At 37.8% G+C, this 26543-nt stretch overlaps 1 protein-coding gene across 1 annotated transcript; it reads left to right on the top strand.

The window, feature by feature from the left end:
• The first annotated feature begins 5718 nt into the window (after positions 1-5718).
• Positions 5719-9137, top strand: LOC308401423 (uncharacterized protein). The gene is made up of 5 exons (XM_080889629.1): positions 5719-5916; positions 6656-6731; positions 6832-6987; positions 7437-7526; positions 7967-9137. Exons 3-5 carry the CDS (start codon positions 6883-6885, stop codon positions 8180-8182), a joined length of 411 nt encoding a protein of 136 aa, XP_080745755.1. The 5' UTR covers positions 5719-5916; positions 6656-6731; positions 6832-6882; the 3' UTR covers positions 8183-9137.
• The last annotated feature ends 17406 nt before the right edge of the window (positions 9138-26543 follow it).

Raw genomic sequence — 26543 nt, 5'->3', positions numbered from 1 at the left:
TTCAAATGCATGTAACAGTGAGAAACGCACTGTCTTGGCGAGAGAAAGCGTTTTTGAACAACTTCATATAAATAGCTGTAACTTTTGATAGAAGACTCAGATACACATGCTTAGGGGTTTATCTTATAGAACTCAAGGTCCCCGTGCTGGGAAAACGGGTTTTGCAGCTGTTTGAGCTAAGATTTCCAAGTTATTCACATAATGAAAACCTATACTTTGTTTCGGTCGAGTTCCCTATTCAAATGCATGTAACAGTGAGAAACGCACTGTCTTGGCAAAAGAAAGCGTTTTTGTACAACTTCATATAAATAGCTGTAACTTTTGATAGGAAACTCAGATATGCGTATTCATGGCTTTATCTTATAGAACTCAAGGTCCCCGTGCTGGGAAAATGGGTTTTGGAGCTGTTTGAGCTAAGATTTCCAAGTTATTCACATAATGAAAACTTATACTTTGTTTCGGTCGAGTTCCCCATTCAAATGCATGTAACAGTGAGAAACGCACTGTCTTGGCGAGAGAAAGCGTTTTTGTACAACTTCATATAAATAGCTGTAACTTTTGATAAAAGACTCAGATACACATGCTTAGGGGTTTATCTTATAGAACTCAAGGTCCCCGTGCTGGGAAAACGGGTTTTGCAGCTGTTTGAGCTAAGATTTCCAAGTTATTCACATAATGAAAACCTATACCTTGTTTCGGTCGAGTTCCCTATTCAAATGCATGTAACAGTGAGAAACGCACTGTCTTGGCGAAAGAAAGCGATTTTGTACAACTTCATATAAATAGCTGTAACTTTTGATAGAAGACTCAGATACACATGTTTATGGCTTTATCTTATAGAACTCAAGGTCCCCGTGCTGGGAAAACAGGTGTTTGAGCTAAGATTTCCAAGTTATTCACATAATGAAAACCTATACTTTGTTTCGGTCCAGTTCCCCATTCAAATGCATGTAACAGTGAGAAACGCACTGTCTTGGCGAAAGAAAGCGTTTTTGTACAACTTCATATAAATAGCTGTTACTTTTGATAGAAGACTCAGATACACATGCTTAGGGCTTTATCTTATAGAACTCAAGGTCCCCGTGGTGGGCAAACAGGTTTTGCAGCTGTTTGAGCTAAGATTTCCAAGTTATTCACATAATGAAAACCTATACCTTGTTTCGGTCGAGTTCCCTATTCAAATGCATGTAACAGTGAGAAACGCACTGTCTTGGCGAAAGAAAGCGTTTTTGTACAACTTCATAGAAATAGCTGTAACTTTTGATAGAAGACTCAGATACACATGTTTATGGCTTTATCTTATAGAACTCAAGGTCCCCGTGTTGGGAAAACAGGTGTTTGAGCTAAGATTTCCAAGTTATTCACATAATGAAAACCTATACTTTGTTTCGGTCGAGTTCCCCATTCAAATGCATGTAACAGTGAGAAACGCACTGTCTTGGCGAAAGAAAGCGTTTTTGTACAACTTCATATAAATAGCTGTAACTTTTGATAGGAAACTCAGATATGCGTATTCATGGCTTTATCTTATAGAACTCAAGGTCCCCGTGCTGGGAAAACGGGTTTTGCAGCTGTTTGAGCTAAGATTTCCAAGTTATTCACATAATGAAAACTTATACTTTGTTTCGGTCGAGTTCCCCATTCAAATGCATGTAACAGTGAGAAACGCACTGTCTTGGCGAAAGAAAGCGTTTTTGTACAACTTCATATAAATAGCTGTTACTTTTGATAGAAGACTCAGATACACATGTTTATGGCTTTATCTTATAGAACTCAAGGTCCCCGTGCTGGGAAAACAGGTTTTGCAGCTGTGTGAGCTAAGATTTCCAAGTTATTCACATAATGAAAACCTATACTTTGTTTCGGTCGAGTTCCCCATTCAAATGCATGTAACAGTGAGAAACGCACTGTCTTGGCGAAAGAAAGCGTTTTTGTACAACTTCATATAAATAGCTGTTACTTTTGATAGAAGACTCGGATACACATGTTTATGGCTTTATCTTATAGAACTCAAGGTCCCCGTGCTGGGCAAACAGGTTTTGCAGCTGTTTGAGCTAAGATTTCCAAGTTATTCACATAATGAAAACCTATACCTTGTTTCGGTCGAGTTCCCTATTCAAATGCATGTAACAGTGAGAAACGCACTGTCTTGGCGAAAGAAAGCGTTTTTGTACAACTTCATATAAATCGCTGTAACTTTTGATAGAAGACTCAGATACACATGTTTATGGCTTTATCTTATAGAACTCAAGGTCCCCGTGTTGGGAAAACAGGTGTTTGAGCTAAGATTTCCAAGTTATTCACATAATGAAAACCTATACTTTGTTTCGGTCGAGTTCCCCATTCAAATGCATGTAACAGTGAGAAACGCACTGTCTTGGCGAAAGAAAGCGTTTTTGTACAACTTCATATAAATAGCTGTAACTTTTGATAGGAAACTCAGATATGCGTATTCATGGCTTTATCTTATAGAACTCAAGGTCCCCGTGCTGGGAAAACGGGTTTTGCAGCTGTTTGAGCTAAGATTTCCAAGTTATTCACATAATGAAAACTTATACTTTGTTTCGGTCGAGTTCCCCATTCAAATGCATGTAACAGTGAGAAACGCACTGTCTTGGCGAAAGAAAGCGTTTTTGTACAACTTCATATAAATAGCTGTTACTTTTGATAGAAGACTCAGATACACATGTTTATGGCTTTATCTTATAGAACTCAAGGTCCCCGTGATGGGAAAACAGGTTTTGCAGCTGTGTGAGCTAAGATTTCCAAGTTATTCACATAATGAAAACCTATACTTTGTTTCGGTCGAGTTCCCCATTCAAATGCATGTAACAGTGAGAAACGCACTGTCTTGGCGAAAGAAAGCGTTTTTGTACAACTTCATATAAATAGCTGTAACTTTTGATAGAAGACTCAGATACACATGCTTAGGGGTTTATCTTATAGAACTCAAGGTCCCCGTGCTGGGAAAACGGGTTTTGCAGCTGTTTGAGCTAAGATTTCCAAGTTATTCACATAATGAAATCTTATACTTTGTTTCGGTCGAGTTCCCCATTCAAATGCATGTAACAGTGAGAAACGCACTGTCTTGGCGAAAGAAAGCGTTTTTGTACAACTTCATATAAATAGCTGTTACTTTTGATAGAAGACTCAGATACACATGCTTAGGGGTTTATCTTATAGAACTCAAGGTCCCCGTGCTGGGAAAACGGGTTTTGCAGCTGTTTGAGCTAAGATTTCCAAGTTATTCACATAATGAAAACTTATACTTTGTTTCGGTCGAGTTCCCCATTCAAATTGCATGTAACAGTGAGAAACGTACTGTCTTGGCGAAAGAAAGCGTTTTTGTACAACTTCATATAAATAGCTGTTACTTTTGATAGAAGACTCAGATACACATGTTTATGGCTTTATCTTATAGAACTCAAGGTCCCCGTGCTGGGCAAACAGGTTTTGCAGCTGTTTGAGCTAAGATTTCCAAGTTATTCACATAATGAAAACCTATACCTTGTTTCGGTCGAGTTCCCTATTCAAATGCATGTAACAGTGAGAAACGCACTGTCTTGGCGAAAGAAAGCGTTTTTGTACAACTTCATATAAATCGCTGTAACTTTTGATAGAAGACTCAGATACACATGTTTATGGCTTTATCTTATAGAACTCAAGGTCCCCGTGTTGGGAAAACAGGTGTTTGAGCTAAGATTTCCAAGTTATTCACATAATGAAAACCTATACTTTGTTTCGGTCGAGTTCCCCATTCAAATGCATGTAACAGTGAGAAACGCACTGTCTTGGCGAAAGAAAGCGTTTTTGTACAACTTCATATAAATAGCTGTAACTTTTGATAGGAAACTCAGATATGCGTATTCATGGCTTTATCTTATAGAACTCAAGGTCCCCGTGCTGGGAAAACGGGTTTTGCAGCTGTTTGAGCTAAGATTTCCAAGTTATTCACATAATGAAAACTTATACTTTGTTTCGGTCGAGTTCCCCATTCAAATGCATGTAACAGTGAGAAACGCACTGTCTTGGCGAAAGAAAGCGTTTTTGTACAACTTCATATAAATAGCTGTTACTTTTGATAGAAGACTCAGATACACATGTTTATGGCTTTATCTTATAGAACTCAAGGTCCCCGTGCTGGGAAAACAGGTTTTGCAGCTGTGTGAGCTCAGATTTCCAAGTTATTCACATAATGAAAACCTATACTTTGTTTCGGTCGAGTTCCCCATTCAAATGCATGTAACAGTGAGAAACGCACTGTCTTGGCGAAAGAAAGCGTTTTTGTACAACTTCATATAAATAGCTGTAACTTTTGATAGAAGACTCAGACAAACATGTTTATGGCTTTATCTTATAGAACTCAATATCCCCGTGCTGGGCAAACAGAACAGGTTTTGCAGCCGTTTGAGCTAAGATTTCCAAGTTATTCACATAATGAAATCTTATACTTTGTTTCGGTCGAGTTCCCCATTCAAATGCATGTAACAGTGAGAAACGCACTGTCTTGGCGAAAGAAAGCGTTTTTGTACAACTTCATATAAATAGCTGTTACTTTTGATAGAAGACTCAGATACACATGTTTATGGCTTTATCTTATAGAACTCAAGGTCCCCGTGCTGGGAAATCAGGTTTTGCAGCTGTTTGAGCTAAGATTTCCAAGTTATTCACATAATGAAAACCTATACTTTGTTTCGGTCGAGTTCCCCATTCAAATGCATGTAACAGTGAGAAACGCACTGTATTGGCGAAAGAAAGCGTTTTTGTACAACTTCATATAAATAGCTGTTACTTTTGATAGAAGACTCAGATACACATGCTTAGGGCTTTATCTTATAGAACTCAAGGTCTCTGTGCTGAGAAAACAGGTTTTGCCGCTGTTTGAGCTAAGATTTCCAAGTTATTCACATAATGAAAACCTATACTTTGTTTCGGTCGAGTTCCCTATTCAAATGCATGTAACAGTGAGAAACGCACTTTCTTTGCGAAAGAAAGCGTTTTTGTACAACTTCATATAAATAGCTGTAACTTTTAATAGAAGACTCAGATACACATGCTTAGGGGTTTATCTTATAGAACTCAAGGTCCCCGTGCTGGGAAAACGGGTTTTGCAGCTGTTTGAGCTAAGATTTCCAAGTTATTCACATAATGAAAACTTATACTTTGTTTCGGTCGAGTTCCCCATTCAAATTGCATGTAACAGTGAGAAACGCACTGTCTTGGCGAGAGAAAGCGTTTTTGTACAACTTCATATAAATAGCTGTTACTTTTGATAGAAGACTCAGATACACATGTTTATGGCTTTATCTTATAGAACTCAAGGTCCCCGTGCTGGGAAAACAGGTTTTGCAGCTGTTTGAGCTAAGATTTCCAAGTTATTCACATAATGAAAACCTATACTTTGTTTCGGTCGAGTTCCCCATTCAAATGCATGTAACAGTGAGAAACGCACTGTCTTGGCGAAAGAAAGCGTTTTTGTACAACTTCATATAAATAGCTGTAACTTTTGATAGGAAACTCAGATACACACACTCTAAAAAATGATTCATGGGGTTAGTAAGTAAAGCTTAAAATTAATAGCTTTTTCTGCATAAAAAATTAAGTTTGTTGCATGTACACATTGTAATCAGTTGATAACTTAATTTAATGAGTTGGTCGAAATGAAAATAAAGAAAACAGTCTTAGCTCAGTAATATATCGATTTTGAACAGACATTTCTGTGTTAACTTAACATGAAAGTGTATTCAGTTAATACAACTTAAAAATCTCGTAAGCGTCCTTTAAAAGCTGAGTACAAGGCTGACTTGCCCGGACATGTTGTGCTCTCAGACCACTGATCGAAAGAAACGGAGGCAAAGAGAGAAAGCAGAGAAGCGGCATTTTGTACGGAACATTATCAAACGTTAAAGCTTTGTGGTGAGTACAATTTTTTGCCTTGTTTTATTCACAGCAGCTAATAACTCTAACTTTAACTCTATCAACACGCACTGCAAGAAATCCTTTTTACACAACACTAAACTCTTCCTCGGCGAGTGGTGGTGATAAGCTAGTAACGTTACACTTCTGGCTAACTTGTGAAGTAATTCAACCGTAACATTAGTCTTTGTTAAGTTTTGTTTTACGGTGGCAGCCAAATGGTGTTAATTGACACTGAGCTTCTGTAGCCGTAGTTTTAACTCTGCAAAGACAGGGTAATACACGTTTTTCTTCTTTCTACTTTGAAATCGTTGCAGCGTTGATGAAGGTTTGACCAGCAAAAGGCTGGGCCATTTTACATTCATGACTAAACAAATGTAGGTTACTGAGTATACATTCGGTTTAACATCGATGCATTTTGATGTTTAAGTCCTAGAGTTATTTTTATGTGAGATTGAAGTTTGTTAATTGAGCCCTAGCTGAAGAACAGCCTGTGTCAAAGTTCAGTCAAAAAACGCGGGCGAGGAAGCGAACGCCATATTGTAGAAACGCCACACGAAAGATCTTAAGTAACATTCATAAACTAGTTGTTTTAATGACATTACATTGAGTGTGCATTAGCACATAAAATATAATTTTGCTCTTTTGGGTGTTAACTGCAGATACATAAGCGCAGTTGTATCACTTAAGAAAAAATATCTTTGATTTGGAAACATAACATAACATTCTCCATTCGCAGGCAGGAAGTTGTCAATCAAGCACCAAAAATCAATGACCTGAAAGAAAGATGGCCTGCTCTTTTTGATGCAGTTCAGGTAAATATTTTTCCATAAGATAATTTGCAGTATGTATTCTTTTAAAGTAAACTGTATACATTAACATGTTGTGCCTATTTGTGCCTTTTTTTTTATACAGATAAACCAAGAATTCAGAAGGATCACCACTGTTAACCTGGAGACAACATTCATGGCAAAGCTGGACCAGTACTCTCAGAAAATAATGTCCTTGCTGTCCTCAAGAGGAGGGGCTGCAAAAATGCGCATTCGGCGCATCCAGAACATGCTGCTAGAGGTATGAATGAATGAAATGTAGTTTATTTCAAATAGGATAATCCACTTTTTTTTTCCAATAGGTGATATTGAGTCTTAAAAGGTAGCTGTTTACAACTCAACTATGTCAAATTATTGTTTAGAGCTTGAGGCACAAATATCAATTAAAACTATAAATACTTAATAATAAAACAAATTATAGGTGATGTGGATCATGATTGGCAGAGTAATTTGCAAGATTTTGCAGTTTTTCTATTTGTTACCTGGATTTTTCAAGTTCATGAATTGATCATTTCAGAGAAATGGCTCTTTGAAATGATCAATTCATTATTTTGATTATCACTGGAAATCTATAATTGGTACAGTTCAGGCCATATAAAGTCAATCCTTTTTCTTTTTTTTTTTTGGATGTAATTATCAAAAACCCATCCTCCTCGAAGAGCAGTTCGACATTCTTTTTCTTATTCACAGGACGATTCTGTGGAGAGAAGGCGAGAGGTCGCTATCCGTGGCTTAGTGGTGTATCTCAGGGAAAAGGAGGAGGATCTCTTCAAAGAGCAGGTAAATCAGACATGACTATACTTTGTATTAGAGCTACGATCTAATCTATTATTAATTGATTTCTAAATTAATCGGCAACTATTTTGATAATTGATTGATCGGTTTAAGTAATTATTTTAGAAAAAGAAGTCCAAATTCTCTGGTTTCAGCTTCATAAATGTGAATCGTTTCTGGTTTCTTTACTCCTCTATGACAGCAAACTGAATATGTTTGACATTTGAGGTCATCATATTGGGCTCTGAGAAACATTGACATTTTTCACCATTTTCTGACATTTTCTGGACCAAACAACTAATCAGATAATCGTCAAAGGAGCTTGCAAAGAGAACCTTCACAGACATAATCAGATAACTAAAATTGTTAGTTGCAGCCCTATTTTGTGTTACTCTCATGTATAAGTATGATTACTTAAAACATTTATATTGATTCTGATCTACCAGGATGGTGGCGGCGATATTACCAATGAAGTGATGAAGATTGTAACCAGAGGTGCCACAACGTCTGATCCAGCCAGCGCAAGGATCATACTTGAAGGAACAGAAGTCCTAGCAGACCTGGATGTACCCAGAGCCTGTGCCTTGCTAATGGGGCTGATATATGCACTCAACCTCAGCTACCCAAAAGAACTGAAAAACACTTTTGAAAAACACTTTTGAAGTGTTTCAAAAGATATTCCTCGAGCTGGATGATCTGAAAGCCAGTCCTAAGGTAATGTCACTAAAAAGTAAACTGTTGTACTAAAAAATGTGAAGAGTGAGGCTATCCTCAAATTAAACGGGAAATGTTCCACTGTTGTTTGCAATGTGTTGTGTTACATACTGTACAGTAGGCAGTAGGTGTAAAGTTGAGCGTTGAGCATTAAGTACACCTAGTTAAAAATAATGCACTTTAAAAGGATAGCTCAGGTCTTTTGAAGTGAGGCTGTATATGAGGTACATATGTATTGTGAGTGTATTACACACAGTAGATGGCAGTCAGTAAGCTCCACCTACGGAGAAGCAGACGGGGCCACCGGCACGCAAGATGAGCCTCCATCCTAATAAAACTGATGTCAGTTTAAATGTACATTATATCAAGAATATGTGTACTGCTTTATTTTGCTATCAGACAGCCTTTTCTGTGAGGAAAGAGAAGTTCTACTGCTTGTTGTTTCAATCGCTCTGGCCCACCAGCGTCCATGGACAAAAACAGCAATTTTACCTGACAGCACACAGGAGTTGCTGGTCTCCTGCTGCCTTGATCAGTAAGTGTAATTGTGTTATTTGGTGACTTTGGTGTTAGTTCGGGTTAGTTCAGATTTACCAAAGTCACACAAACAAACTGAGCCTATCGTGCGTGTTGGTGGCAGGAATGTGCTGACTGCTGTCTACTGTGTGTAATACACTCACAATGTACTTCATACTTAAAAAAACCTAAACTATCACTTTAACACAAACAAACTTGAATCAGAGCATGACTGTCAAAATGTTCAGTCTTTTTGAGACAGATTTACAGGGGTGTTTTATGTCATTTATTTTATGGAGGCAACAATTTTGTCTGCTATTGAAATGTCAATGAGTCTGGAATGGTGGACTGGTGTTCTAATAAACAGTTTGATCATAAAACTGGAATTTCAATGTGTAATTTATTGTATAATTGTAAGTTATTGTAAGTTATTAGTACTCAAAAAAATTAAGGTAACAATTTGCATGGATATTTCTGAGTAGAATAAAAGTAAAAAAATAAGTTTTAATAACTAAATGGAGTAATTTTTTAAACAATTAAAATTAAGTTGGTTCAACTTAATTAAGCTTGTAGAGGACAAAGCAAATCATGTTGTTTGTACGTAAGGAATAGAGTTTGCCTAACTAGAGAACTCTTGTGGCATTTACGCTATAGTGGCTAAGCTGAAGTAACTTAAAAAGATCCATGCAAATTGTTACCTTAATTTTTTTACGTTAAGCCAGCAGATCTTTTTTTAGAGTGCATGTTTATGGCTTTATCTTATAGAACTCAAGGTCCCCGTGCTGGAAAAACGGGTTTTGCAGCTGTTTGAGCTAAGATTTCCAAGTTATTCACATAATGAAAACTTATACTTTGTTTCGGTCGAGTTCCCCATTCAAATGCATGTAACAGTGAGAAACGCACTGTATTGGCGAAAGAAAGCGTTTTTGTACAACTTCATATAAATAGCTGTTACTTTTGATAGAAGACTCAGATACACATGCTTAGGGCTTTATCTTATAGAACTCAAGGTCCCCGTGCTGAGAAAATAGGTTTTGCAGCTGTTTGAGCTAAGATTTCCAAGTTATTCACATAATGAAAACCTATACTTTGTTTCGGTCGAGTTCCCTATTCAAATGCATGTAACAGTGAAAAACGCACTGTCTTGGCGAAAGAAAGCGTTTTTGTACAACTTCATATAAATAGCTGTAACTTTTGATAGAAGACTCAGATACACATGCTTAGGGGTTTATCTTATAGAACTCAAGGTCTCCGTGCTGGGAAAACGGGTTTTGCAGCTGCTTGAGCTAAGATTTCCAAGTTATTCACATAATGAAAACCTATACTTTGTTTCGGTCGAGTTCCCCATTCAAATGCATGTAATAGTGAGAAACGCACTGTCTTGGCGAAAGAAAGCGTTTTTGTACAACTTCATATAAATAGCTGTTACTTTTGATAGAAGACTCAGATACACATGCTTAGGGCTTTATCTTATAGAACTCAAGGTCCCCGTGCTGAGAAAACAGGTTTTGCAGCCGTTTGAGCTAAGATTTCCAAGTTATTCACATAATGAAAACCTATACCTTGTTTCGGTCGAGTTCCCTATTCAAATGCATGTAACAGTGAGAAACGCACTGTCTTGGCGAAAGAAAGCGTTTTTGTACAACTTCATATAAATCGCTGTAACTTTTGATAGAAGACTCAGATACACATGTTTATGGCTTTATCTTATAGAACTCAAGGTCCCCGTGTTGGGAAAACAGGTGTTTGAGCTAAGATTTCCAAGTTATTCACATAATGAAAACCTATACTTTGTTTCGGTCGAGTTCCCCATTCAAATGCATGTAACAGTGAGAAACGCACTGTCTTGGCGAAAGAAAGCGTTTTTGTACAACTTCATATAAATAGCTGTAACTTTTGATAGGAAACTCAGATATGCGTATTCATGGCTTTATCTTATAGAACTCAAGGTCCCCGTGCTGGGAAAACGGGTTTTGCAGCTGTTTGAGCTAAGATTTCCAAGTTATTCACATAATGAAAACCTATACTTTGTTTCGGTCGAGTTCCCCATTCAAATGCATGTAACAGTGAGAAACGCACTGTCTTGGCGAAAGAAAGCGTTTTTGTACAACTTCATATAAATAGCTGTTACTTTTGATAGAAGACTCAGATACACATGTTTATGGCTTTATCTTATAGAACTCAAGGTCCCCGTGCTGGGAAAACGGGTTTTGCAGCTGTTTGAGCTAAGATTTCCAAGTTATTCACATAATGAAAACCTATACTTTGTTTCGGTCGAGTTCCCCATTCAAATGCATGTAACAGTGAGAAACGCACTTTCTTGGCGAAAGAAAGCGTTTTTGTACAACTTCATATAAATAGCTGTAACTTTTAATAGAAGACTCAGATACACATGCTTAGGGCTTTATCTTATAGAACTCAAGGTCCCCGTGCTGGGCAAACAGGTTTTGCAGCTGTTTGAGCTAAGATTTCCAAGTTATTCACATAATGAAAACCTATACTTTGTTTCGGTCGAGTTCCCCATTCAAATGCATGTAACAGTGAGAAACGCACTGTCTTGGCGAAAGAAAGCGTTTTTGTACAACTTCATATAAATAGCTGTTACTTTTGATAGAAGACTCAGATACACATGCTTAGGGCTTTATCTTATAGAACTCAAGGTCCCCGTGCTGAGAAAACAGGTTTTGCAGCTGTTTGAGCTAAGATTTCCAAGTTATTCACATAATGAAAACCTATACTTTGTTTCGGTCGAGTTCCCCATTCAAATGCATGTAACAGTGAGAAACGCACTGTATTGGCGAAAGAAAGCGTTTTTGTACAACTTCATATAAATCGCTGTAACTTTTGATAGGAAACTCAGATATGCGTATTCATGGCTTTATCTTATAGAACTCAAGGTCTCCGTGCTGGGAAAACGGGTTTTGCAGCTGTTTGAGCTAAGATTTCCAAGTTATTCACATAATGAAAACCTATACTTTGTTTCGGTCGAGTTCCCCATTCAAATGCATGTAACAGTGAGAAACGCACTGTATTGTCGAAAGAAAGCGTTTTTGTACAACTTCATATAAATAGCTGTAACTTTTGATAGGAAACTCAGATATGCGTATTCATGGCTTTATCTTATAGAACTCAAGCTCTCCGTGCTGGGAAAACGGGTTTTGCAGCTGCTTGAGCTAAGATTTCCAAATTATTCACATAATGAAAACCTATACTTTGTTTCGGTCGAGTTCCCCATTCAAATGCATGTAACAGTGAGAAACGCACTGTCTTGGCGAAAGAAAGCGTTTTTGTACAACTTCATATAAATAGCTGTTACTTTTGATAGAAGACTCAGATACACATGTTTATGGCTTTATCTTATAGAACTCAAGGTCCCCGTGCTGGGAAAACATGTTTTGCAGCTGTTTGAGCTAAGATTTCCAAATTATTCACATAATGAAAACCTATACTTTGTTTCGGTCGAGTTCCCCATTCAAATGCATGTAACAGTGAGAAACGCACTGTCTTGGCGAAAGAAAGCGTTTTTGTACAACTTCATATAAATAGCTGTTACTTTTGATAGAAGACTCAGATACACATGTTTATGGCTTTATCTTATAGAACTCAAGGTCCCCGTGCTAGGAAAACATGTTTTGCAGCTGTTTGAGCTAAGATTTCCAAGTTATTCACATAATGAAAACCTATACTTTGTTTCGGTCGAGTTCCCCATTCAAATGCATGTAACAGTGAGAAACGCACTGTATTGGCGAAAGAAAGCGTTTTTGTACAACTTCATATAAATAGCTGTAACTTTTGATAGGAAACTCAGATATGCGTATTCATGGCTTTATCTTATAGGACTCAAGCTCTCCGTGCTGGGAAAACGGGTTTTGCAGCTGCTTGAGCTAAGATTTCCAAATTATTCACATAATGAAAACCTATACTTTGTTTCGGTCGAGTTCCCCATTCAAATGCATGTAATAGTGAGAAACGCACTGTCTTGGCGAAAGAAAGCGTTTTTGTACAACTTCATAGAAATAGCTGTTACTTTTGATAGAAGACTCAGATACACATGCTTAGGGCTTTATCTTATAGAACTCAAGGTCCCCGTGCTGGGAAAACAGGTTTTGCAGCTGTTTGAGCTAAGATTTCCAAGTTATTCACATAATGAAAACCTATACTTTGTTTCGGTCGAGTTCCCCATTCAAATGCATGTAACAGTGAGAAACGCACTGTCTTGGCGAAAGAAAGCGTTTTTGTACAACTTCATATAAATAGCTGTTACTTTTGATAGAAGACTCAGATACACATGTTTATGGCTTTATCTTATAGAACTCAAGGTCCCCGTGCTGGGAAAACAGGTTTTGCAGCTGTTTGAGCTAAGATTTCCAAGTTATTCACATAATGAAAACTTGTACTTTGTTTCGGTCGAGTTCCCCATTCAAATGCATGTAACAGTGAGAAACGCACTGTCTTGGCGAAAGAAAGCGTTTTTGTACAACTTCATAGAAATAGCTGTTACTTTTGATAGAAGACTCAGATACACATGCTTAGGGCTTTATCTTATAGAACTCAAGGTCCCCGTGCTGAGAAAACAGGTTTTGCAGCTGTTTGAGCTAAGATTTCCAAGTTATTCACATAATGAAAACCTATACTTTGTTTCGGTCGAGTTCCCCATTCAAATGCATGTAACAGTGAGAAACGCACTGTATTGGCGAAAGAAAGCGTTTTTGTACAACTTCATATAAATCGCTGTAACTTTTGATAGGAAACTCAGATATGCGTATTCATGGCTTTATCTTATAGAACTCAAGGTCTCCGTGCTGGGAAAACGGGTTTTGCAGCTGTTTGAGCTAAGATTTCCAAGTTATTCACATAATGAAAACCTATACTTTGTTTCGGTCGAGTTCCCCATTCAAATGCATGTAACAGTGAGAAACGCACTGTATTGGCGAAAGAAAGCGTTTTTGTACAACTTCATATAAATAGCTGTAACTTTTGATAGGAAACTCAGATATGCGTATTCATGGCTTTATCTTATAGAACTCAAGCTCTCCGTGCTGGGAAAACGGGTTTTGCAGCTGCTTGAGCTAAGATTTCCAAATTATTCACATAATGAAAACCTATACTTTGTTTCGGTCGAGTTCCCCATTCAAATGCATGTAACAGTGAGAAACGCACTGTCTTGGCGAAAGAAAGCGTTTTTGTACAACTTCATATAAATAGCTGTTACTTTTGATAGAAGACTCAGATACACATGTTTATGGCTTTATCTTATAGAACTCAAGGTCCCCGTGCTGGGAAAACATGTTTTGCAGCTGTTTAAGCTAAGATTTCCAAATTATTCACATAATGAAAACCTATACTTTGTTTCGGTCGAGTTCCCCATTCAAATGCATGTAACAGTGAGAAACGCACTGTCTTGGCGAAAGAAAGCGTTTTTGTACAACTTCATATAAATAGCTGTTACTTTTGATAGAAGACTCAGATACACATGTTTATGGCTTTATCTTATAGAACTCAAGGTCCCCGTGCTAGGAAAACATGTTTTGCAGCTGTTTGAGCTAAGATTTCCAAGTTATTCACATAATGAAAACCTATACTTTGTTTCGGTCGAGTTCCCCATTCAAATGCATGTAACAGTGAGAAACGCACTGTCTTGGCGAAAGAAAGCGTTTTTGTACAACTTCATAGAAATAGCTGTAACTTTTGATAGAAGACTCGGATACACATGTTTATGGCTTTATCTTATAGAACTCAAGGTTCCCGTGCTGGGAAAACAGGTTTTGCAGCTGTTTGAGCTAAGATTTCCAAGTTATTCACATAATGAAAACCTATACTTTGTTTCGGTCGAGTTCCCCATTCAAATGCATGTAACAGTGAGAAACGCACTGTCTTGGCGAAAGAAAGCGTTTTTGTACAACTTCATAGAAATAGCTGTAACTTTTGATAGAAGACTCAGACAAACATGTTTATGGCCTTATATTATAGAACTCAAGGTCCCCGTGCTGGGAAAACAGGTTTTGCAGCTGTTTGAGCTAAGATTTTCAAGTTATTCACATAATGAAAACCTATACTTTGTTTCGGTCGAGTTCCCCATTCAAATGCATGTAACAGTGAGAAACGCACTGTCTTGGCGAAAGAAAGCGTTTTTGTACAACTTCATAGAAATAGCTGTAACTTTTGATAGAAGACTCGGATACACATGTTTATGGCTTTATCTTATAGAACTCAAGGTTCCCGTGCTGGGAAAACAGGTTTTGCAGCTGTTTGAGCTAAGATTTCCAAGTTATTCACATAATGAAAACCTATACTTTGTTTCAGTCGAGTTCCCCATTCAAATGCATGTAACAGTGAGAAACGCACTGTCTTGGCGAAAGAAAGCGTTTTTGTACAACTTCATAGAAATAGCTGTAACTTTTGATAGAAGACTCAGACAAACATGTTTATGGCCTTATATTATAGAACTCAAGGTCCCCGTGCTGGGAAAACAGGTTTTGCAGCTGTTTGAGCTAAGATTTTCAAGTTATTCACATAATGAAAACCTATACTTTGTTTCGGTCGAGTTCCCCATTCAAATGCATGTAACAGTGAGAAACGCACTGTCTTGGCGAAAGAAAGCGTTTTTGTACAACTTCATAGAAATAGCTGTAACTTTTGATAGAAGACTCAGACAAACATGTTTATGGCCTTATATTATAGAACTCAAGGTCTCCGTGCTGGGAAAACAGGTTTTGCAGCTGTTTGAGCTAAGATTTCCAAGTTATTCACATAATGAAAACCTATACTTTGTTTCGGTCGAGTTCCCCATTCAAATGCATGTAACAGTGAGAAACGCACTGTCTTGGCGAAAGAAAGCGTTTTTGTACAACTTCATAGAAATAGCTGTAACTTTTGATAGAAGACTCGGATACACATGTTTATGGCTTTATCTTATAGAACTCAAGGTTCCCGTGCTGGGAAAACAGGTTTTGCAGCTGTTTGAGCTAAGATTTCCAAGTTATTCACATAATGAAAACCTATACTTTGTTTCGGTCGAGTTCCCCATTCAAATGCATGTAACAGTGAGAAACGCACTGTCTTGGTGAAAGAAAGCGTTTTTGTACAACTTCATAGAAATAGCTGTAACTTTTGATAGAAGACTCAGACAAACATGTTTATGGCCTTATATTATAGAACTCAAGGTCCCCGTGCTGGGAAAACAGGTTTTGCAGCTGTTTGAGCTAAGATTTCCAAGTTATTCACATAATGAAAACCTATACTTTGTTTCGGTCGAGTTCCCCATTCAAATGCATGTAACAGTGAGAAACGCACTGTCTTGGCGAAAGAAAGCGTTTTTGTACAACTTCATAGAAATAGCTGTAACTTTTGATAGAAGACTCAGACAAACATGTTTATGGCCTTATATTATAGAACTCAAGGTCTCCGTGCTGGGAAAACAGGTTTTGCAGCTGTTTGAGCTAAGATTTCCAAGTTATTCACATAATGATAACTTGTACTTTGTTTCGGTCGAGTTCCCCATTCAAATGCATGTAACAGTGAGAAACGCACTGTCTTGGCGAAATAAAGCGTTTTTGTACAACTTCATAGAAATAGCTGTAACTTTTGATAGAAGACTCGGATACACATGTTTATGGCTTTATCTTATAGAACTCAAGGTTCCCGTGCTGGGAAAACAGGTTTTGCAGCTGTTTGAGCTAAGATTTCCAAGTTATTCACATAATGAAAACCTATACTTTGTTTCGGTCGAGTTCCCCATTCAAATGCATGTAACAGTGAGAAACGCACTGTCTTGGCGAAAGAAAGCGTTTTTGTACAACTTCATAGAAATAGCTGTAACTTTTGATAGAAGACTCAGACAAACATGTTTATGGCCTTATATTATAGAACTCAAGGTCCCCGTGCTGGGAAAACAGGTTTTGCAGCTGTTTGAGCTAAGATTTTTAAGTTATTCACATAATGAAAACCTATACTTTGTTTCGGTCGAGTTCCCCATTCAAATGCATGTAACAGTGAGAAACGCACTGTCTTGGCGAAAGAAAGCGTTTTTGTACAACTTCATAGAAATAGCTGTAACTTTTGATAGAAGACTCGGATACACATGTTTATGGCTTTATCTTATAGAACTCAAGGTTCCCGTGCTGGGAAAACAGGTTTTGCAGCTGTTTGAGCTAAGATTTCCAAGTTATTCACATAATGAAAACCTATACTTTGTTTCGGTCGAGTTCCCCATTCAAATGCATGTAACAGTGAGAAACGCACTGTCTTGGCGAAAGAAAGCGTTTTTGTACAACTTCATAGAAATAGCTGTAACTTTTGATAGAAGACTCAGACAAACATGTTTATGGCCTTATATTATAGAACTCAAGGTCCCCGTGCTGGGAAAATAGGTTTTGCAGCTGTTTGAGCTAAGATTTCCAAGTTATTCACATAATGAAAACTTGTACTTTGTTTCGGTCGAGTTCCCCATTCAAATGCATGTAACAGTGAGAAACGCACTGTCTTGGCGAAAGAAAGCGTTTTTGTACAACTTCATAGAAATAGCTGTAACTTTTGATAGAAGACTCGGATACACATGTTTATGGCTTTATCTTATAGAACTCAAGGTTCCCGTGCTGGGAAAACAGGTTTTGCAGCTGTTTGAGCTAAGATTTCCAAGTTATTCACATAATGAAAACCTATACTTTGTTTCGGTCGAGTTCCCCATTCAAATGCATGTAACAGTGAGAAACGCACTGTCTTGGCGAAAGAAAGCGTTTTTGTACAACTTCATAGAAATAGCTGTAACTTTTGATAGAAGACTCAGACAAACATGTTTATGGCCTTATATTATAGAACTCAAGGTCCCCGTGCTGGGAAAATAGGTTTTGCAGCTGTTTGAGCTAAGATTTCCAAGTTATTCACATAATGAAAACTTGTACTTTGTTTCGGTCGAGTTCCCCATTCAAATGCATGTAACAGTGAGAAACGCACTGTCTTGGCGAAAGAAAGCGTTTTTGTACAACTTCATAGAAATAGCTGTAACTTTTGATAGAAGACTCGGATACACATGTTTATGGCTTTATCTTATAGAACTCAAGGTTCCCGTGCTGGGAAAACAGGTTTTGCAGCTGTTTGAGCTAAGATTTCCAAGTTATTCACATAATGAAAACCTATACTTTGTTTCGGTCGAGTTCCCCATTCAAATGCATGTAACAGTGAGAAACGCACTGTCTTGGCGAAAGAAAGCGTTTTTGTACAACTTCATAGAAATAGCTGTAACTTTTGATAGAAGACTCAGACAAACATGTTTATGGCCTTATATTATAGAACTCAAGGTCCCCGTGCTGGGAAAACAGGTTTTGCAGCTGTTTGAGCTAAGATTTTTAAGTTATTCACATAATGAAAACCTATACTTTGTTTCGGTCGAGTTCCCCATTCAAATGCATGTAACAGTGAGAAACGCACTGTCTTGGCGAAAGAAAGCGTTTTTGTACAACTTCATAGAAATAGCTGTAACTTTTGATAGAAGACTCGGATACACATGTTTATGGCTTTATCTTATAGAACTCAAGGTTCCCGTGCTGGGAAAACAGGTTTTGCAGCTGTTTGAGCTAAGATTTCCAAGTTATTCACATAATGAAAACCTATACTTTGTTTCGGTCGAGTTCCCCATTCAAATGCATGTAACAGTGAGAAACGCACTGTCTTGGCGAAAGAAAGCGTTTTTGTACAACTTCATAGAAATAGCTGTAACTTTTGATAGAAGACTCAGACAAACATGTTTATGGCCTTATATTATAGAACTCAAGGTCCCCGTGCTGGGAAAATAGGTTTTGCAGCTGTTTGAGCTAAGATTTCCAAGTTATTCACATAATGAAAACTTGTACTTTGTTTCGGTCGAGTTCCCCATTCAAATGCATGTAACAGTGAGAAACGCACTGTCTTGGCGAAAGAAAGCGTTTTTGTACAACTTCATAGAAATAGCTGTAACTTTTGATAGAAGACTCGGATACACATGTTTATGGCTTTATCTTATAGAACTCAAGGTTCCCGTGCTGGGAAAACAGGTTTTGCAGCTGTTTGAGCTAAGATTTCCAAGTTATTCACATAATGAAAACCTATACTTTGTTTCGGTCGAGTTCCCCATTCAAATGCATGTAACAGTGAGAAACGCACTGTCTTGGCGAAAGAAAGCGTTTTTGTACAACTTCATAGAAATAGCTGTAACTTTTGATAGAAGACTCAGACAAACATGTTTATGGCCTTATATTATAGAACTCAAGGTCCCCGTGCTGGGAAAATAGGTTTTGCAGCTGTTTGAGCTAAGATTTCCAAGTTATTCACATAATGAAAACTTGTACTTTGTTTCGGTCGAGTTCCCCATTCAAATGCATGTAACAGTGAGAAACGCACTGTCTTGGCGAAAGAAAGCGTTTTTGTACAACTTCATAGAAATAGCTGTAACTTTTGATAGAAGACTCGGATACACATGTTTATGGCTTTATCTTATAGAACTCAAGGTTCCCGTGCTGGGAAAACAGGTTTTGCAGCTGTTTGAGCTAAGATTTCCAAGTTATTCACATAATGAAAACCTATACTTTGTTTCGGTCGAGTTCCCCATTCAAATGCATGTAACAGTGAGAAACGCACTGTCTTGGCGAAAGAAAGCGTTTTTGTACAACTTCATAGAAATAGCTGTAACTTTTGATAGAAGACTCGGATACACATGTTTATGGCTTTATCTTATAGAACTCAAGGTTCCCGTGCTGGGAAAACAGGTTTTGCAGCTGTTTGAGCTAAGATTTCCAAGTTATTCACATAATGAAAACCTATACTTTGTTTCGGTCGAGTTCCCCATTCAAATGCATGTAACAGTGAGAAACGCACTGTCTTGGCGAAAGAAAGCGTTTTTGTACAACTTCATAGAAATAGCTGTAACTTTTGATAGAAGACTCAGACAAACATGTTTATGGCCTTATATTATAGAACTCAAGGTCCCCGTGCTGGGAAAACAGGTTTTGCAGCTGTTTGAGCTAAGATTTTCAAGTTATTCACATAATGAAAACCTATACTTTGTTTCGGTCGAGTTCCCCATTCAAATGCATGTAACAGTGAGAAACGCACTGTCTTGGCGAAAGAAAGCGTTTTTGTACAACTTCATAGAAATAGCTGTAACTTTTGATAGAAGACTCGGATACACATGTTTATGGCTTTATCTTATAGAACTCAAGGTTCCCGTGCTGGGAAAACAGGTTTTGCAGCTGTTTGAGCTAAGATTTCCAAGTTATTCACATAATGAAAACCTATACTTTGTTTCGGTCGAGTTCCCCATTCAAATGCATGTAACAGTGAGAAACGCACTGTCTTGGCGAAAGAAAGCGTTTTTGTACAACTTCATAGAAATAGCTGTAACTTTTGATAGAAGACTCAGACAAACATGTTTATGGCTTTATCTTATAGAACTCAAGGTCCCCGTGCTGGGAAAACAGGTTTTGCAGCTGTTTGAGCTAAGATTTCCAAGTTATTCACATAATGAAAACCTATACTTTGTTTCGGTCGAGTTCCCCATTCAAATGCATGTAACAGTGAGAAACGCACTGTCTTGGCGAAAGAAAGCGTTTTTGTACAACTTCATAGAAATAGCTGTAACTTTTGATAGAAGACTCAGACAAACATGTTTATGGCCTTATATTATAGAACTCAAGGTCTCCGTGCTGGGAAAACAGGTTTTGCAGCTGTTTGAGCTAAGATTTCCAAGTTATTCACATAATGATAACTTGTACTTTGTTTCGGTCGAGTTCCCCATTCAAATGCATGTAACAGTGAGAAACGCACTGTCTTGGCGAAAGAAAGCGTTTTTGTACAACTTCATAGAAATAGCTGTAACTTTTGATAGAAGACTCGGATACACATGTTTATGGCTTTATCTTATAGAACTCAAGGTTCCCGTGCTGGGAAAACAGGTTTTGCAGCTGTTTGAGCTAAGATTTCCAAGTTATTCACATAATGAAAACCTATACTTTGTTTCGGTCGAGTTCCCCATTCAAATGCATGTAACAGTGAGAAACGCACTGTCTTGGCGAAAGAAAGCGTTTTTGTACAACTTCATAGAAATAGCTGTAACTTTTGATAGAAGACTCAGACAAACATGTTTATGGCCTTATATTATAGAACTCAAGGTCCCCGTGCTGGGAAATCAGGTTTTGCAGCTGTTTGAGCTAAGATTTTCAAGTTATTCACATAATGAAAACCTATACTTTGTTTCGGTCGAGTTCCCCATTCAAATGCATGTAACAGTGAGAAACGCACTGTCTTGGCGAAAGAAAGCGTTTTTGTACAACTTCATAGAAATAGCTGTAACTTTTGATAGAAGACTCAGACAAACATGTTTATGGCCTTATATTATAGAACTCAAGGTCTCCGTGCTGGGAAAACAGGTTTTGCAGCTGTTTGAGCTAAGATTTCCAAGTTATTCACATAATGAAAACCTATACTTTGTTTCGGTCGAGTTCCCCATTCAAATGCATGTAACAGTGAGAAACGCACTGTCTTGGCGAAAGAAAGCGTTTTTGTACAACTTCATAGAAATAGCTGTAACTTTTGATAGAAGACTCGGATACACATGTTTATGGCTTTATCTTATAGAACTCAAGGTTCCCGTGCTGGGAAAACAGGTTTTGCAGCTGTTTGAGCTAAGATTTCCAAGTTATTCACATAATGAAAACCTATACTTTGTTTCGGTCGAGTTCCCCATTCAAATGCATGTAACAGTGAGAAACGCACTGTCTTGGCGAAAGAAAGCGTTTTTGTACAACTTCATAGAAATAGCTGTAACTTTTGATAGAAGACTCAGACAAACATGTTTATGGCCTTATATTATAGAACTCAAGGTCCCCGTGCTGGGAAAACAGGTTTTGCAGCTGTTTGAGCTAAGATTTCCAAGTTATTCACATAATGAAAACCTATACTTTGTTTCGGTCGAGTTCCCCATTCAAATGCATGTAACAGTGAGAAACGCACTGTCTTGGCGAAAGAAAGCGTTTTTGTACAACTTCATAGAAATAGCTGTAACTTTTGATAGAAGACTCGGATACACATGTTTATGGCTTTATCTTATAGAACTCAAGGTTCCCGTGCTGGGAAAACAGGTTTTGCAGCTGTTTGAGCTAAGATTTCCAAGTTATTCACATAATGAAAACCTATACTTTGTTTCGGTCGAGTTCCCCATTCAAATGCATGTAACAGTGAGAAACGCACTGTCTTGGCGAAAGAAAGCGTTTTTGTACAACTTCATAGAAATAGCTGTAACTTTTGATAGAAGACTCGGATACACATGTTTATGGCTTTATCTTATAGAACTCAAGGTTCCCGTGCTGGGAAAACAGGTTTTGCAGCTGTTTGAGCTAAGATTTCCAAGTTATTCACATAATGAAAACCTATACTTTGTTTCGGTCGAGTTCCCCATTCAAATGCATGTAACAGTGAGAAACGCACTGTCTTGGCGAAAGAAAGCGTTTTTGTACAACTTCATAGAAATAGCTGTAACTTTTGATAGAAGACTCAGACAAACATGTTTATGGCCTTATATTATAGAACTCAAGGTCCCCGTGCTGGGAAAACAGGTTTTGCAGCTGTTTGAGCTAAGATTTTCAAGTTATTCACATAATGAAAACCTATACTTTGTTTCGGTCGAGTTCCCCATTCAAATGCATGTAACAGTGAGAAACGCACTGTCTTGGCGAAAGAAAGCGTTTTTGTACAACTTCATAGAAATAGCTGTAACTTTTGATAGAAGACTCAGACAAACATGTTTATGGCCTTATATTATAGAACTCAAGGTCTCCGTGCTGGGAAAACAGGTTTTGCAGCTGTTTGAGCTAAGATTTCCAAGTTATTCACATAATGAAAACCTATACTTTGTTTCGGTCGAGTTCCCCATTCAAATGCATGTAACAGTGAGAAACGCACTGTCTTGGCGAAAGAAAGCGTTTTTGTACAACTTCATAGAAATAGCTGTAACTTTTGATAGAAGACTCGGATACACATGTTTATGGCTTTATCTTATAGAACTCAAGGTTCCCGTGCTGGGAAAACAGGTTTTGCAGCTGTTTGAGCTAAGATTTCCAAGTTATTCACATAATGAAAACCTATACTTTGTTTCGGTCGAGTTCCCCATTCAAATGCATGTAACAGTGAGAAACGCACTGTCTTGGCGAAAGAAAGCGTTTTTGTACAACTTCATAGAAATAGCTGTAACTTTTGATAGAAGACTCGGATACACATGTTTATGGCTTTATCTTATAGAACTCAAGGTTCCCGTGCTGGGAAAACAGGTTTTGCAGCTGTTTGAGCTAAGATTTTCAAGTTATTCACATAATGAAAACCTATACTTTGTTTCGGTCGAGTTCCCCATTCAAATGCATGTAACAGTGAGAAACGCACTGTCTTGGCGAAAGAAAGCGTTTTTGTACAACTTCATAGAAATAGCTGTAACTTTTGATAGAAGACTCAGACAAACATGTTTATGGCCTTATATTATAGAACTCAAGGTCTCCGTGCTGGGAAAACAGGTTTTGCAGCTGTTTGAGCTAAGATTTCCAAGTTATTCACATAATGAAAACCTATACTTTGTTTCGGTCGAGTTCCCCATTCAAATGCATGTAACAGTGAGAAACGCACTGTCTTGGCGAAAGAAAGCGTTTTTGTACAACTTCATAGAAATAGCTGTAACTTTTGATAGAAGACTCAGACAAACATGTTTATGGCCTTATATTATAGAACTCAAGGTCTCCGTGCTGGGAAAACAGGTTTTGCAGCTGTTTGAGCTAAGATTTCCAAGTTATTCACATAATGAAAACCTATACTTTGTTTCGGTCGAGTTCCCCATTCAAATGCATGTAACAGTGAGAAACGCACTGTCTTGGCGAAAGAAAGCGTTTTTGTACAACTTCATAGAAATAGCTGTAACTTTTGATAGAAGACTCAGACAAACATGTTTATGGCCTTATATTATAGAACTCAAGGTCTCCGTGCTGGGAAAACAGGTTTTGCAGCTGTTTGAGCTAAGATTTCCAAGTTATTCACATAATGAAAACCTATACTTTGTTTCGGTCGAGTTCCCCATTCAAATGCATGTAACAGTGAGAAACGCACTGTCTTGGCGAAAGAAAGCGTTTTTGTACAACTTCATAGAAATAGCTGTAACTTTTGATAGAAGACTCAGACAAACATGTTTATGGCCTTATATTATAGAACTCAAGGTCCCCGTGCTGGGAAAACAGGTTTTGCAGCTGTTTGAGCTAAGATTTTCAAGTTATTCACATAATGAAAACCTATACTTTGTTTCGGTCGAGTTCCCCATTCAAATGCATGTAACAGTGAGAAACGCACTGTCTTGGCGAAAGAAAGCGTTTTTGTACAACTTCATAGAAATAGCTGTAACTTTTGATAGAAGACTCGGATACACATGTTTATGGCTTTATCTTATAGAACTCAAGGTTCCCGTGCTGGGAAAACAGGTTTTGCAGCTGTTTGAGCTAAGATTTTCAAGTTATTCACATAATGAAAACCTATACTTTGTTTCGGTCGAGTTCCCCATTCAAATGCATGTAACAGTGAGAAACGCACTGTCTTGGCGAAAGAAAGCGTTTTTGTACAACTTCATAGAAATAGCTGTAACTTTTGATAGAAGACTCGGATACACATGTTTATGGCTTTATCTTATAGAACTCAAGGTTCCCGTGCTGGGAAAACAGGTTTTGCAGCTGTTTGAGCTAAGATTTCCAAGTTATTCACATAATGAAAACCTATACTTTGTTTCGGTCGAGTTCCCCATTCAAATGCATGTAACAGTGAGAAACGCACTGTCTTGGCGAAAGAAAGCGTTTTTGTACAACTTCATAGAAATAGCTGTAACTTTTGATAGAAGACTCGGATACACATGTTTATGGCTTTATCTTATAGAACTCAAGGTTCCCGTGCTGGGAAAACAGGTTTTGCAGCTGTTTGAGCTAAGATTTCCAAGTTATTCACATAATGAAAACCTATACTTTGTTTCGGTCGAGTTCCCCATTCAAATGCATGTAACAGTGAGAAACGCACTGTCTTGGCGAAAGAAAGCGTTTTTGTACAACTTCATAGAAATAGCTGTAACTTTTGATAGAAGACTCAGACAAACATGTTTATGGCCTTATATTATAGAACTCAAGGTCCCCGTGCTGGGAAAACAGGTTTTGCAGCTGTTTGAGCTAAGATTTTCAAGTTATTCACATAATGAAAACCTATACTTTGTTTCGGTCGAGTTCCCCATTCAAATGCATGTAACAGTGAGAAACGCACTGTCTTGGCGAAAGAAAGCGTTTTTGTACAACTTCATAGAAATAGCTGTAACTTTTGATAGAAGACTCAGACAAACATGTTTATGGCCTTATATTATAGAACTCAAGGTCTCCGTGCTGGGAAAACAGGTTTTGCAGCTGTTTGAGCTAAGATTTCCAAGTTATTCACATAATGAAAACCTATACTTTGTTTCGGTCGAGTTCCCCATTCAAATGCATGTAACAGTGAGAAACGCACTGTCTTGGCGAAAGAAAGCGTTTTTGTACAACTTCATAGAAATAGCTGTAACTTTTGATAGAAGACTCGGATACACATGTTTATGGCTTTATCTTATAGAACTCAAGGTTCCCGTGCTGGGAAAACAGGTTTTGCAGCTGTTTGAGCTAAGATTTCCAAGTTATTCACATAATGAAAACCTATACTTTGTTTCGGTCGAGTTCCCCATTCAAATGCATGTAACAGTGAGAAACGCACTGTCTTGGCGAAAGAAAGCGTTTTTGTACAACTTCATAGAAATAGCTGTAACTTTTGATAGAAGACTCGGATACACATGTTTATGGCTTTATCTTATAGAACTCAAGGTTCCCGTGCTGGGAAAACAGGTTTTGCAGCTGTTTGAGCTAAGATTTTCAAGTTATTCACATAATGAAAACCTATACTTTGTTTCGGTCGAGTTCCCCATTCAAATGCATGTAACAGTGAGAAACGCACTGTCTTGGCGAAAGAAAGCGTTTTTGTACAACTTCATAGAAATAGCTGTAACTTTTGATAGAAGACTCAGACAAACATGTTTATGGCCTTATATTATAGAACTCAAGGTCTCCGTGCTGGGAAAACAGGTTTTGCAGCTGTTTGAGCTAAGATTTCCAAGTTATTCACATAATGAAAACCTATACTTTGTTTCGGTCGAGTTCCCCATTCAAATGCATGTAACAGTGAGAAACGCACTGTCTTGGCGAAAGAAAGCGTTTTTGTACAACTTCATAGAAATAGCTGTAACTTTTGATAGAAGACTCAGACAAACATGTTTATGGCCTTATATTATAGAACTCAAGGTCTCCGTGCTGGGAAAACAGGTTTTGCAGCTGTTTGAGCTAAGATTTCCAAGTTATTCACATAATGAAAACCTATACTTTGTTTCGGTCGAGTTCCCCATTCAAATGCATGTAACAGTGAGAAACGCACTGTCTTGGCGAAAGAAAGCGTTTTTGTACAACTTCATAGAAATAGCTGTAACTTTTGATAGAAGACTCAGACAAACATGTTTATGGCCTTATATTATAGAACTCAAGGTCTCCGTGCTGGGAAAACAGGTTTTGCAGCTGTTTGAGCTAAGATTTCCAAGTTATTCACATAATGAAAACCTATACTTTGTTTCGGTCGAGTTCCCCATTCAAATGCATGTAACAGTGAGAAACGCACTGTCTTGGCGAAAGAAAGCGTTTTTGTACAACTTCATAGAAATAGCTGTAACTTTTGATAGAAGACTCAGAC

This window comes from Rhamphochromis sp. 'chilingali', assembly GCF_963969265.1.
Source record: "Rhamphochromis sp. 'chilingali' genome assembly, chromosome: 8".
Taxonomy (NCBI): domain Eukaryota; kingdom Metazoa; phylum Chordata; class Actinopteri; order Cichliformes; family Cichlidae; genus Rhamphochromis; species Rhamphochromis sp. 'chilingali'.
Note: the sequence above shows the minus strand (reverse complement) of the source record. Positions and strands in the feature narration are given on the sequence as shown.